The sequence below is a fragment of the Phoca vitulina genome, unplaced genomic scaffold (genome assembly GCF_004348235.1).
Source record: "Phoca vitulina isolate PV1807 unplaced genomic scaffold, GSC_HSeal_1.0 scaffold22, whole genome shotgun sequence".
Lineage (NCBI taxonomy): Eukaryota > Metazoa > Chordata > Mammalia > Carnivora > Phocidae > Phoca > Phoca vitulina.
In genome coordinates this window covers 29,975,316-29,990,319 of record NW_022589725.1, presented here as the reverse complement: position 1 = coordinate 29,990,319, position 15,004 = coordinate 29,975,316, and the positions used below count along the sequence as shown (strand labels likewise).

Here is a 15,004-nt window from a genome sequence, read left to right as displayed (position 1 = left end):
ACATTCTCTTTAGGATGAGAATAATCATATTTATGCACTGAAAACATCCTTGACAATAGTCATCATTTGCATTTGAGGTAAGTACAAAGGCATAATCCTCTGAAAGAATATTTCTGATGTAAAAAGGAACGAATAGTGTGTGGAAAGGGATGTTCCATTCTCTCCCCCACTCATGCCTCCAAGTGCTATTTCTGCCTCACCACTTTTGATTCCTTCTCAATGAAACCACTGAGAAAAGAGAAAACAAATGGCAATAGTGAACCAGATACAAAATTTTCCAATGAAGACCTTAATAAATAACTTTAAAATGGGCATTTTTAAACTTTAGTCATTATTGTAGTATATGGCAAATATGGATTTGTTGGCTTCTTTTTCCATGAACCATCAAAAGTCTTGAAAGCTTCAGAAGGTGGTCTTCCTGAAGTTCAAAGTATTTTATTTATTGAAGAATGGATTTCACTATTAGCCTTACCTGCTTCATATTCTGTTGGCTACTCTACCAATATAAATTTAGTCTTCATAGATAAAAAAATACTTTTTTATAGCAGCAAGTCTATCCATTATTGTGAAGTTTGCTTTCAAGGGAATTTGATGTTCCATCATGAGTTAAATTATCTGCTCCCAAAGTAATTTCATTTGCAAAATGTCAGGAAAGTTCCTAGTTCTCTATTAAAATTCGAGCCACTCTGTCATATAAATACAGTTAGATGGTGAAATCTCACCACCTTCATGGCAGTCATCAAAAACCTTTAAAAAAGAAAAAAATTTACAATCAAATGAGAGTTTTAAAATTACACTGTAAGTCTCAAATGTCACCTACAACTAAAATTTCTGTTAACAATGTATCCAAGACCCAACCATTGTTGTTTGTTTTTTTTTTTTTAAAGAATTTATTTATTTGACAGAGAGAGACATAGCGAGAGAGGGAACACAAGCGGGGGCAGTGGGAGAGGGAGAAGCAGGCTTCCCGCAGAGCAAGGAGCCCAACGCGGGACTGGATCCCAGGACCCTGGGATCATGACCTGAGCCAAAGGCAGACACTTAACGACTGAGCCACCCAGGCGCCCTGACCCATTTTTTAAAGCAATATTAAAAATAAAATTTTCAGGGTGCCTGCATGGTCCAGTTAGTTAAGCATCTGCCTTCAGCTCAAGTCATGATCCCAGGATTGGGATCAAGCCCCATGTCAGGTTCCCTGCTCAGAGGGGAGCGTGCTTCTCCCTCTCTGCCCCTTACCACTGCTTGTTCTCTCTCTCTCTCTCCCTCTCTCAAATAAATCTTAAAAAAAAAGTCTATTTAAAAATAAAATTTTCGGGGCACCCTCTCCCACTCCCCCCTGCTTGTGTTCCCTTTCTCGCTGTCTCTCTGTCAAAAAAATAAATAAATAAAATCTTTAAAAAATAAAAATAAAATTTTCAAAGTGAAAGAGGCTAGGGCTGGGTGCCTGGGTGGCTCAGTCGTTAAGCATGCCTTCGGCTCAAGTCATGATCCCAGGGTCCTGGGATCGAGTCCCGTGTCAGGCTCCCCGCTCAGCAGGGAGTCTGCTTCTCCCTCTGCCTCTGCCTGCCACTCTGCCTACTTGTGCTCTCTCTCTCTGTCAAATAAATAAAATCTTTTTTTTTTTTTTAAAGATTTTATTTATTTGACAGAGAGAGACACAGCGAGAGAGGGAACACAAGCAGGGAGAGTGGGAGAGGGAGAAGCAAGCTTCCCGCCGAGCAGGGAGCCCGATGCAGGGCTCAATCCCAGGACCCTGGGATCATGACCTGAGCCGAAGGCAGACGCTTAACGACTGAGCCACCCAGGCGCCCCCAAATAAATAAAATCTTAAAAAAAAAAAAGAAAAAAAGACTAGGGCTGTATTTAAGAACATGCTATAAGAGACTTGCTGTGTGATTATAAAGTTAGTGAATGAGACACCTTTCACTGTAGCACTAAGATGATCTGCTCATCTGCCCACTGGGCCAAAGGCTATCAGTAGGTAAGAGGAAAGCAGATCTACATACATCACTAACCAAAGGTTTCATGTTAGCTACATTCCTTTTTTTGAAGGGTGCTAAACAGAATTCCCAATATGCTCGCTGTTTTTTCTAGGACTTGAAACCAGCACACAGAGAGCTTAGGCATATAGACAAGGGCTGGTATAAGGAAATAAAATCTACGCCAGCGGCCCAAGAATATAAATGCCCCGAGGGCAGAGGCAGTGCCTGCGGCACGCAGCTGGCATGCGCGAGCTACATGGGACCGGATGAAGAGTGCTGGGGCGCACTGCAGGGGAAAGAACATGTCCAGGTGTGCGTCCTAGTTGTTACTTCGAAGCTGTAGCCCCTACAGCTTCCTTAGCTTCATGCTTACGCGGAAATAATATCGCTAGCTCCAAGGGACAGAAGTAGGATTACATGAGACCACATAAATCTTCAAGAATATGCGTGGCCTGTGGTGGGTTCTCAGCAAATCTCATTTCCCTCCCTACTTAGGGTTAAATGATCAGCCATCATTAAAAATTGTCCATTTCAGGGCCATGAGTAGAAAACACAAATTTCCCTAACCTGGTTATTCTAAAAAAGAATGTAAAGCAATGACTTGTTCATCAAGGGCCTGTCATCAAGGTTACACAGAGGTCTGAGCCACTGTTGGTCAACCCTGAGTGTCAGAAAACGAGTGTGCTTACTGGTAAGTTAGGTGGTATTTGCACTTGGTGGCAGTCAGGTATGAAGTGAAGCCACTTTAACTCACCGGGCAGAGTCCACACGGGGCCCGGACCAAACCTGTGGGTGGGATGATTGGATTGACTGCTCTGTACAGTTTCATGTGTCCGTCTACACTGCCAACCGTGCCTTCTTTTGCAGCAATGATAGTCATCTCCACTTTCCCATCATAAATAAGTGTATTTAAGATCGTTTCAATGTCCTCCATGGACAACTCTACCTGAAAAGGGGATGCATTAGAAAGGACACAAAAAGCACAAGAAGACATCCTTTGGGAGAGTCTTTAAACTGTAAAGGGTCCGCAATTCCTCGGTGAAATGGGGAAGCATTATGCTGGTGAGTCATTAAAAGCATGGGTTGAACAACAGCCCAGGTTAGCACAAACCACAGAAATGCTAGGGACAGAACTCTAACCTCATGTTGAATTTGACACTTTCTATTTGTCCACCCTCTTCAGTAAAATTTAGAAGTCTTTTAACATTCTTGGGGCAAGAATTTGATGGGGATTTACAAAATGTTTGAACAGAAAGTTACTTTAGACATCAAATAGTCCAAATGCCTACTTTTTTATAAATGAGAGATCTAGGGTCTAGGAAATGAAAATGACTTGTCGAAGTGGCCACTTCAGTTTCTTCTCTGATTATGAAAAGCACCCAGCATGGTGTCTTTATGTATAGGTCTTCAAAAGCATATACTGACACCACTACTCACGACTTACAAGAGGGACACAATACCAATAAATGACAACTGATGTGATGACTGATGTTTGGCATCTATGTTGAAATGTCCCTGAGAAAGTCAAGGGCTTGTCAACAGACTTTTGCATTTTGGTAGTGCAATGCACTGCCTGGCCTCTCCTCTGCTACTCTGTATCACAAGCTGAGTACATACAGATCCCACAGTGCCTGATGGCATGACATTCACCTTTGTCTAAATGGCTTAAGACAGTGCTTTCTCAAAGTGGGTTCTGCAGAATGTTCGTAGGTATCACCTGAAAAAAGGGTCTGGGTCCAATTGTGTTTAGAATATACTGTAAACTACATTCCTGTGATGAAGAGTAACCTTTAAAAAATAAGATGAAAATTAAAAACTGTGCTCTCACCTTACTGATCCCCAATTCACAGATATACTTCCACACTTCATGTGATGAGGCAAATGAACTATTTCTTTGTATCATTGGATTCTGTTTGCTTTCCCGTGCTGTTTCTGCCTATAAGGGTAGAAACATAACTCTCAGCAAGAACACTGTGTTTTCTGAATACAACTATATAGCGTGAAATCAACAGCAGAATATATTGTTAAGTAAAAATTACCGATTTGAGTATTTTCAAGTCCTATAAAATATGATATACAAGATTAAACATTCTTGATGAAGCAACTTTTAAAAAAAGATCTGCAGTCATGTTTCCTCAATTATGCCTCACCTTGGTTTGTAGGAATTTAAAACACTGTTGGTTAAGCACCTCTACAAATTCTGATTCAAAATCCTGGTCACTGTACCAGGCTCCACCAGTCACAGACCGGTCCGGTTGCACGTTATAGAGCATATATACTTTCTTTTTTGAAGCCTAGGAAAAAATGCATAGTAGATGTGGTTATAAGATAACCAAGTCTTCCGGGGGTGCCTGGTTAAGCATCTGACTCTGGATCTCAGGGTCATGAGATCAGGCCCCCGGCTTGTGCCCACGCACTCTGAATGAATGAATGAATGAATCAATCAATCAGTCTGTCTTGGGAAAAGAAAAAAAAGATAACCAAGTCTTCCAAAACTGAGATTTAAAAAAACCCTCGGGGTGCCTGGGTGGCTCAGTCGGTTAAGCATCTGCCTTCAGCTTGGGTCATGATCCCGGGGTCCTGGGATCGAGCCCGCACTGGGCTCCCTGGTCGGGCTCCCTGCTCAGTGGGGAGCCTGCCTCTCCTTTTCCCTCTGCTGCTCCTCCTGCTTGTGCTCTCTCTCTGTCAAATAGATAAATAGAATCTTAAAAAAATAAAATAAAATAAAAATTTAAGAAGGGGCGCCTGGGTGGCTCAGTCGTTAAGCGTCTGCCTTCGGCTCAGGTCATGATCCCAGGGTCCTGGGATCAAGTCCCACATCGGGCTCCCTGCTCGGCAGGAAGCCTGCTTCTCCCTCTCCCACTCCCCCTGCTTGTGTTCCTGCTCTCGCTATCTCTCTCTCTGTCAAATAAATAAATAAAATCTTTAAAAAAAAAAAAAATTTAAGAAAAAACCCTCAAAACTTTTTTCTTTGGAGCCAGGGGTGGGGCAGGGGCAGGGAGGGAGAGAGGTGGGTAGAGAGAGAGAGACTCTTAAGCAGGTTCCACACCCAGCATGGAACTGATGCGGGGCTCGATCTCACAACCCTGAGATCATGACCTGAGCTGAGATCAAGAGTCAGATGCTTACCTGACTGAGCCACCCAGGCACCCTTCAGAACTTTATATTTTAGAGCAGTTTTAGATTTACACAATTATTATAAAGATGGTACATTTACCTTGTGCTCAGTTTCCCCTCTTAATATATTAGTAGGGTGCATTTATTACAATTAATGAACCAATATTGATACATCATTATTAACTAAAGTCTACACCTCACTGAGGTTTCCTTAGTTTTTCCCTAATATCCTTTTTCTGGTCCAAGGACCTAATCAGGATACCGCATTACATTTACTTGTCACGTTTCCTTGGCAAATTCTCAGACTTTCCTTGCTTTTGATAACTTGCCAGTTCTGAGAATTACTGGTCTGGTATTCTGTAGGACATCCCTTGACTGGCATCTGTCTGATGTTTTTCTCATGACTAGACGGGAGAAAGGACACGGAGGAAAAGTGCCCTTCTCATCACATCCTGTCATGGGCACTTGATTGTCACCAAGTGATGACTGATCACCATCAATATGACTTGTCAGTGTTGAGGTTAACCTTGATCATGTGGCTTGAGGTAGTGTTTCTCTGTTTTCTCCACTGTAAACTGACTTCCCCCCCACCAGCCTTTCCATGTATGGAAGGACATCACTATGCACAGTCCACACTTAAGGAATGGGAGTTACATTCTACTTCCTTGAGGGTGGAGTGTCCACCTAAATTACGTGGAATTCTTCTGCACAGGAGGTTTGTCTATTCTGCCTCTATCTACTCATGGGAAGATCTGTCATTTATTTACTTATTTGAGAGGGAGATAGAGCAAGCGAGTGCAAGCGGCGGGGGAGAGGGACAAGCAGACTCTGCACTGAGAGCGGAGTCCGATGTGGGGCTTGATCTCACACCCTGAGATTATGACCTGAGCTGAAATCAAGAGTCGGACGCTTAACTGACTGAGCCACCCAGGCACCCCGATCTGTCATTTATTTAAACATTTACATCCATATGGACTCATGAATATTTATTTTATAATCTGGGTTATAATCTAATAGTACTTTAGTTTGAAACTTTGAAAACATCATGTAAATGAAAGAAGCCCGACCCAAAAGACCACATAGTGTATGATTCTGTTTATACGAAATGTCCAGAGAAGGCAAATCTACAGAGACAGAAACTACATTAGTGGTTGTCAGGGCCTATGGGCAGGGAGGCTGGGGAGTGACTCCTAGTGGGGTCACATTTCAGGGGTGATGAAAATGTCCTAAAATTAGAATAGTGTGATGGATGCGCGACTCTGTGAGTATACTATAAACTACCAAATTGTACATTTTAAACATGTGCATTTTATGGTACGTCAATTATCTCAATAAAGCTGTTATTAAAAATAAAGATGGAGAAGAAGGATTGGCAAAGTGAAGCTGGGTGATTGGTATGTGGGGACTTGTATTATTTTCTCTACTCTTGTATATATTTGAAATCATCCATTAAAAATGCTGAAGGGAGATAACGTTCTAAATTAGGGACTGGGAGGCGTGTGGGTGGCACAGTCGGTTAAGTGTCTGGCTATTGATTTTGGCTCAGGTCATGATCTCAGGGTTGTGAGATCGAGCCCTGTGTCAGGCTCCACGCTCAGCACCAAGTCTGCTGGAGATTCTCTCTTTCCCCCTCTGCCCCTCCCTGTGATCACGCTCCCTCTCTCTCTAAAAATAAATAAAATCTTTAAAATAAATAAATAAATAAGGGTGTGGTAAGTTAAAAATATCATTTGATAAATAAAATTTCTGATGAACATCAAATTCTTATTTGCTGAAATCCGTATTCAAGCAAACTTTAGTTTAGGGGAATCTCGGGTCTTCTTCCGCCTAGGTCAGTGAGGTTAGCAGCTGGTGTCCCTGATGGAGCCAGCTCTGGAATGGCAACCCTTGAAGGAGGTCATGGGGGGGCGGGGGGAATGTGATGAGGAGGACGAAAAACGCCATGTCTTGGAACGAATGCTCTACCAGGGCGAGATCTTTCTCTGGCTTGTTCACTAATGTAGCCCAAGCACCCACAACAGTGCTTGGCACAGAGCAAACACACAATAGGTATTTGTTGAATAAATAATCTAACATGCTAGAATGAAGTAAATTATCTTTCATGCTGAAAATCCAGGAAAAATGTTCATGATTCCAAAAATTCCTTACTGAAGAGTATAGTAGTTTTAGCTTTTCGAGTGGGTGAGACACAAAGAGTTAATTAGGCAGTGATAAATCTAAGCAACGTCTCCAAACGAATCCAATATGGACTAAATTTTTAAAAATCTTTTTGACTAGTAGTTTTAAATCATGACATAGCTTAAAGAACAATAAGATCTTGAAACATACTTGGAGCAAAACAATACAGTGAACACTTGGGGTAAGGAAAGAGAAAACTACTCACTGCCACAGACTTAACAGCTTTGATAAGCTTTTTACTTTCCAAATTCTTTAGAATTTTGTTAATTTCTGTTAATGGCAAGTTACTTTTGTATCGGATATCTCTGCTCCATATTCCTGTAAGAAAGTAAAGTAAAATGAGTTCAACGCCATAGGATTTGTGTCTACAGTCCTACTGCTTACATTGCAGGCTAAAACTAACAAAATATGTATATATGTATACATTCCTAGCACATAGCTATGGGAAAAACAGTGACTTAGAGTAAGAATCTCAGACAACAACAAAAGTATGCAAAATGATAAAGAAGTTATGTGCTTTATCTTCTAACCAGAAATTTCTTGGAATTCTAGTGTGGCACCTTTTTAAAAACATGTGAAAAAGATACTTTTTAATGGAAGAAAAATCTTGAATGTTGCTGAATTAACTTACATTGTGTCTGCCATCCCCTCCTACACCCCAACTTCTGTTTCCTATTATTTTTATTTTAGATTGTATTTAGATTGTAACTTCAGTTTGGGCCAAGGTCAGCTACCACTGTCAATGGAGAGCAAAAAAAAAAACTCTTTATGTAAGCATCTGTGTGCATGTATACCCATTATTTATACCCTATATTTAAGAGATGAAAAATGAAGATTGAGGTTCTCACAGCCATAAGCCCTGTGCAGGAAGCCAGGATTTCTCTTTCAAAGAAGGGTTGTATGTGGAATTTTATATTAAACATGTTACCTTATTTTCTTCCCAGCAAAGAGGCATAATGAGATAGGAAGAATTTAAAAAAAAAAAAAAAAAAATAGAGAATGGCTGTTGTCATATGTCAATTTTTAAAGTATTAAACTCCTAATAATATAAGAATGATATATGATTTCAAATTATATCATTATTGATACATTGTTGAAACTAATATCAGGGACTCAAATAGATCCTAGAGTGTAATAATAGCTATTTAGATATAGGTCTGTAAGAGGGATAGAGAAAACCGAAGTTGCTGAGGGACCTCTGTCGGGACACTGCCACACTGCACTGGACATCCCTCTGGTTTTTGCAAAAACCAGAGAGATGGTATTATCCACAATTTACAGATAAAATGAAGAAATGAAGGCCTCCAAAGTTTAGAAAGTGAGGATTGAAAAAAAAAAAAAAAAACCCTTAAGTTTTAACTGATTTATTTTGAATCAATAGTACATTCCAATGGCTCAGAATTCAGAAGTTTCTTTCCATCCTGGCCAACGGCCATCTAGCTCCTGCCTCCTGTGAGCTAACAGCAGCAGCATCACACCTGGGTGTCCTTCAAGCATATGCACATTATGTATTTCTATTTCCTCTCCTTTTAATATACATGGCAGCATTTTTTATACACATATCTGTACCCTGGGAAGCCAGCCCTCAGTCCCTATTTCGGGTCCTAAAGACAATGTTTTTTTCCTGTTTCTTCCTTCACATGCTTACCTTTATTTCCTGCATCCTCTATGATTTGATATACTAGTTTTTCTTGGTTATCTGATCCTTTCATTTTACTGCAGGGGAATAAAGTAGAATTAAAAAGGCGAAGAGATACAGGATAATCTAATAATCTACATAACTACTTTAATGAATTAGTAGACAAGGTCATCACATTGACTTATTTACCAAAATAAGAGCTTACCTTAAAAAGAATGAGACAGGGCTGTATGTACCAGAATGAAAAGATGTCCAAGATATAGTAAGTGAAAAAAACAAGTTGCAAAACAGTATGGATAGCATGATCCCATTTTTGTTAAAAAAAAAAAAAGAAAAAGGAAAAAAAAGAAAAAAAAGAAAAGAGATTATATATATAGTATATAAATATATAATCATTTCTATATATTTATATATATACCTAGACGAAAGGACATATACCAAATTATTAAGAGCAGTTATCTCTGAGAAATGGAACTCATGATAAGAGGTGGGGATGGTATGCAGGACAGGTTTACATTATGCAATTCTATATTGACATTTTCCCCCAAAACATTTATTACATTTGTAATAATTAAAATTTCTTAAAATAAAAAAATTGGGGCTTACCCAGCATTCTGAGAATCCTTTATTCTATACAGAAGTCCTGTATTGCTCCTTAAGAGATCCAACTGACCCTAAAGTTTGTTTTGTTTTTTATAGAAAATAACAATGAATTATTTTGGAGATATTTCAAATCAATCACAAATGTTAATTTTTTAAAAAAATTTTACACAAACCAAAATATCCTACCCTGCACAGTTGTTAGTTCCTCACTTGAGACTTAAGTTTTTGCCTACATATCACATGTAATATATTTTTGAAAACATACATAGCTCCTTAGTTTGTCATTTTCCAAAATATAAATACCTAACAGTTTCCTATATGCTATATTCTGGCTTGGTTATATGACCAATGCGTAATGAATTCTGAAAAAGCAGCTTTAGAATAATAAATAAAAATCCACATTCAAATTCAAATAAATTCACTAAGTATATATAATATAAACATAAAAATGAAAATATAATTTGTATAAATAAAAAGTTCAAATAAAGACTAACATGCATAAATATTCTATAACATGATGATCAAATAAAATTTGCAATGTTAATAGTGACATTTACTGATTTGTGTGATTTCTATTGTATTACATGGACAGTTAGGCAGAAAGATCAAGCAATGAATAAAAGATGCAATAGTTTTGGTTTTATATAACAAGTCAAAAGTAAAGTAAAGCCTGTCTAATGTGATTTTGAAATTCCTTGGTTCTGAACTCCGGAGCACTCAGGTGGCTGTACCACTGGGCTTCTGGCAGTTTGGGGAACCCATGACTGAGAGGCCCATTCCCGTGAGTTAAGACTGGGATGACACATGACTTGCAAACAGGTTTACATATGGATGAACAGCAATAACTTCCTCCCCGGACCCCACTAAGTAGCAAAATTGAAACACAAAGTTCCATTTGGAGGTTGTTTAATTTAGCCTATGAATGTTTGCTGAACACCCGTACTGTGATATATGTTTGGGGGGACCAACATGAATTCTAAAAGAGAATCACACAGCTAATTTCAACTATCTGGTTGGCATTAACATAGAGGTAAGTAAAGAGTAGAACAGGCACTCAGAGCAGCAGCTTTGGCCCAACCTGGGGTTCAGGGAGGCTTTCTGGGAGACAGAAAGCAGAGCTGAGTCTTGAAGGATAATGAGGAGTTAGTCTGTGAAGAAAGGGAAGAAGGGCGGTCTAACCAGGGAAGACAAAGGACCTGAGGCATGAGGCGGCAGGGAACCAAAAACAATCCATTCCCCTGAAACTTAACTTTTGAGGCAGAGTGGTGGCAGATGAGGCAGGTGAGGAAGGTAGCAGCTCAGTGTGGTAAAGCCACGAGTTTGGACTTGAATCTCTAGTGCTGAGATTCTGGGTCAGAAGTGACTTGGCCAGATCTGTGTTTAAGATGATCAGGCTGCCTTCTCTAAGGCAGACGGAGCCAGGAGAGCGGGTTAGAATACACTGTAATAGTCCAGGAAAAAGCCAAGACCTGAACACACGCGGGAGTAGTAGGAATGGAAATGAGGGGGCAAATCTGAGAGCTGTTTAAGAGCTAAAATCAGCAACACTTTGTGATTTACTAATACTTATTCCCTTAAAATTCATCATAGCTCCACCACCGCTTATATCCTCCAGACAACAGGACTGGCAGTGGATGCGGCTGCAGAGGTGGAGAAAGAGAGGGGGAGATATTGAGGATGATTTTCAGACAGAAAGCAAAGGGCTGAAAGGGCAGTCAGAGGACAAAAACAGTATCCCTTGCCACAACTTCCAGCATCCCTTCCACTATCCCTCCTGGAGCCAAGTCCTTCACCAGGGTGAACTGATTAGAGATCACCAATTGTTTTAGAGTACTAAAAGAGAGGTCAGCAAACTGGCCCACTGCTTGTTTTTATAAATAAAGTTTTACTAGAATGCAGCCATGCTCGTTTGTTTATATACGGTCCATGGCTACTTTCCTGCAGAGTTGAGTACTTGTGACAGAAACCACATGGCCTGCAAAGCCTAAATACATACTATCTGGCACTTTATAGAAGAAGTTTTCCAGCCATTAAGCTAGAAGGTTGAAGGGAGTAGTTTAACAGAAAGTTCACCTGTCCTCAAATTTCCATGAGTCCTTAGTGTAGAAATCTTTTTCCCAGTTTCTACTATGACCAAAGTGAAATGCTTCCAAGACTGGGGATCTTTGATGTACGGGAAATGGAAGGAGAAATAGGTAGACTTAGAGGATGGGGTGCCACAAGGTGGGGTGTTTTTGGACAGTGGAGGAGAATGACACTAAGGCCCCAGGACAAGAGAAGAGGTAAAAGCAGGTAGAAGGGCTTCATTGAAAAACCCCATTGTAGTGTTACTGGACTCATTCCTGCCTCCTGAAATGCTCAAAGTGAAATTGTGGAGGGAGAAACCCTAATGAACTGACTCTGTGATAGCTGGCAGAGGGCATATTTCATAGGGAATGGTCCAACATCGGCAGCAGGAAGCAAACAGAAGGTGAGAGCAGACTAGCCCTATGTGCCCTGTATACACGATGACAATTAGGTCAACAAATACAATGGTTAAAACAAAATACATTTATTTTATTCATTTTTAAAAATTATTTATTTGAGAGAGAGGTAGCACACGGGTGAGGCGGGCAGAGGGAGAGGGACAGAGAAAATCTCAGGCAGACTCTCCACTGAGCACAGAGCCCAGATGGGTCTTGATCCCACAACTCAAGAGATCAGGACCTGAATGAAAACCAAGAGTCAGATGCTTAACCGACTGCACCACACAGGTGCCCCTCATTCATCTTGTATAATGATGTGTAATTATTTCTTCTTTCCTCAGTTCAGGCAGTCTGAGCCGCTTCCTGGCTTGGAGTCTTAACCTAAGACACTTTCGAATGGTTTCACATACTAGGAAGTAATGACAATCACAGCACATAAATGATTACATGAACTAGTTGAATTTGCCTTACCATGGACAGCAGTCTATTGATGGCCACTGCCCGCTGCTGGGCTTCTATATGAGGCATTTCATTCTGAATTACTTGGTCTGTGATTCCATGAGGGAACTGGTGACATAATTCTATAATCCTAGGAAGAAAGGCAGTAACAATATTATTCATGTTTTTACCTATTTCAAGAGGTGGGGGGGCGGGGATACAAGCAGAACAGTTTGAAATTGTGCCTTTAGAATTGCCATTTGCAACGACGTGGATGGAACTGGAGGGTATTATGCTGAGCAAAATAAGTCAATCAGAGAAGGACATATATCATATGATCTCACTGATATGAGGAATTCTTAATCTTAGCAAACAAACTGAGGGTTGCTGGAGTGGTGGGGGGTGAGAGGAATGGGGTGGCTGGGTGATAGACATTGGGGAGGGTATGTGCTATGGTGAGTGCTGTGCATTGTTTAAGACTGTTGAATCATAGACCTATACCTCTGAAACAAATAATACATTATATGTTAAAAAAAAGAAGAAGATAGTAGGAAGGGAAAAATGAAGGGGGGGAAATTGGAGGGGGAGACGAACCATGAACTCTGAGAAACTATGGACTCTGAGAAACAAACTGAGGGTTCTAGAGGGGAGGAGAGTGGGAGGATGGGTTAGCCTGGTGATGGGTATTAAAGAGGGCACGTATTGAATGGAGCACTGGGTGTTATACGCAAACAATGAATCACGGAACACTACATCAAAAACTAATGATGTAGGGGGGCCTGGGTGGCTCAGTCAGTTAAGCGGCTGCCTTCGGCTCAGGTCATGATCCCAGGGTCCTGGGATCGAGCCCCGCATCAGGGAGCCTGCTTCTCCCTCTCCCTCTGCCTGCCTCTCTGCATACTTGTTCTCTCTCTCTCTATCTCTCTGTCAAATAAATAAATAAAATCTTAAAAAAAAAAAAAAGCTAATGATGTAATGTATGGTGATTAACATAACATGATAAAATTAAAAAAAAATGCAAAAAAAAAATTCCATTTAAGGTTCCAAGTCTTAAAAAAAGAAGAAAGAAAGAAAGAAATTGTGCCTTTATGCACATTTGGCAGATAATCTGTTTGTTTTTAGTGGGAGGTTTAGTGGGGGGGGGGGCGGTAAGGAGGGAAGGGCAGAGGGAGAGGGAAAGAGAGAATCCTAAGCAGGTTCCACGCCCAGCACGGAGCCCAATGTGGGGCTCGATCTCGCAACCCTGAGATCATGATCTGAGCTGAAATCAAGAGTTGGACGCTTAATCTACTGAGCCACCCAAGTGCCCTATGCTAAAATCAGATAATCTGGGTTTCTATGATGGTTCTGAATCAAAGCATGTTAGAAATTGGGCAAAATAAAGTACATGTTTACATTATTACTATTATTTAAGAGGAGTGTTTCTTTTTCTCACTAATATGAACTTTAAATTAGAACAAAAGTCAAATGAAAACACAGAAAAAAATATTAAAGCTGAGGCTTCAATGTTCTCAGATGGAACAAGTATGACAAAATAAATATTCAGTGCGTTGGGCAGCCATAAGTCTGCAAGGAGGAGGCAAATCAGACACTTCTGGTAGGAAGGAAAAATTTGTTATGACAAGTCACCATAACTGGGGCTTGCTTTTGGAATTATCTCTACCAAACAAAAATAAGCCCAAATATCCACCTTTGTCATAGGATCATCATACGTGTTTTCATAAGTTTGAGAAAGTTAAGGTCTTCTAAAACTATGTGATAAACTAAAAATAGTGCACGGATAGCGAATTTAAAATTAGGAGAGGCTTTAGGTGACCTAAAATCTTGACTTAAGTACTGCACGGAAACCATTTGGCTTAATGTCTCTTCAAAAACCACAAACTGCATCCTAACTTCGCCGAAATGTTCTGTCTTGAGAATTCCCTTAGCGACAAGAGCGATCCTGGATGAGAATATGTAGCTACAAGTACTACGGAAAAACGCCGAGTCCTCTGGGCGTAGATCACCTTAATGCAGGAAGGAAGCACATCATCACAACTTTCAGAACAGCACCGGGGCAAGGTGAAATACAGAAAGTTACAAACTGTCAAACTCGCTCGGAACTTCGGAAGTCTACGTTCCAGGGATGGGAGAGGGGTTCCAAATCCCCAATCTTCCTGCGCGCGCGGGTATCTACCGAGGGTCCCGGGAGAAGGGGTCCGGCTGCCCAAACGTCCGGCCGCCTGTGGGGGGCTCCAGAGCCGGGAAGCGAGCCTCACTGGTTTTACCTGTTTTCTATTTCGACCGGATCCGCGTCGGGCGGCTGCACCTTCACTTTCACCTCAGCCATGACTGCCCAGTTCCCGGCCCCTGAGGGGAGAGACGCTCGGGGTCGCCAGATAGCCAGTCGGGGAACCGAGGAACCGGGAATAGGGGGGAAAACGGCGCCCGGCTTGGGCAGGGGCCTTCTTCCTCGTGTCGCAGCCGGTCCTTACTTGTTCTGTCGGCTTGAGGTGGCCAAGGCACGCCTGATCCGCCTCACTTGCCCGCCCCGCTACATCTTGTTTTTCAGAATGTCAATGCCTGTCGGACGAACGAGCCTG

The 15,004-nt window shown here is 41.1% G+C and overlaps 1 protein-coding gene across 5 annotated transcripts; it reads right to left on the bottom strand.

Moving 5' to 3' along the window:
* Positions 1-8: 8 nt before the first annotated feature.
* POLR3F (RNA polymerase III subunit F) lies at positions 9-14,898 on the bottom strand. 5 transcript variants are annotated; one of them, XM_032419284.1, is made up of 10 exons: positions 14,690-14,895; positions 12,456-12,573; positions 9,523-9,590; positions 9,122-9,142; positions 8,926-8,993; positions 7,483-7,595; positions 4,133-4,276; positions 3,811-3,918; positions 2,737-2,928; positions 9-747 (listed from the first exon to the last, which is right to left on the bottom strand). In XM_032419284.1, the coding sequence occupies exons 1-10, from the start codon at positions 14,749-14,751 to the stop codon at positions 670-672; spliced, it is 972 nt and encodes a 323-aa protein (XP_032275175.1). In that variant the 5' UTR covers positions 14,752-14,895; the 3' UTR covers positions 9-669. The 5 variants fall into 5 exon arrangements, 4 of the variants coding, with proteins under 4 accessions (XP_032275175.1, XP_032275177.1, XP_032275176.1 ...); XR_004301198.1 differs by having other exon boundaries at positions 665-747; positions 2,672-2,928; XM_032419286.1 differs by lacking the exon at positions 4,133-4,276 and having other exon boundaries at positions 14,690-14,898.
* Positions 14,899-15,004: the final 106 nt, after the last annotated feature.

Excerpts from the sequence above, each read along its gene's own strand:
- POLR3F (XM_032419284.1), bottom strand. The coding sequence starts at position 14,751 with ATGGCTGAGGTGAAAGTGAAGGTGCAGCCGCCCGACGCGGATCCGGTC. Across the intron at positions 4,277-7,482 it reads AAGCTGTTAAGTCTGTGGCA|GCTTCAAAAAAGAAAGTATA; the intron begins GTGAGTAGTTTT and ends ATTTTTTCCTAG. Across the intron at positions 2,929-3,810 it reads GTGAATTGGGGATCAGTAAG|GTAGAGTTGTCCATGGAGGA; the intron begins GTGAGAGCACAG and ends TCCCCTTTTCAG.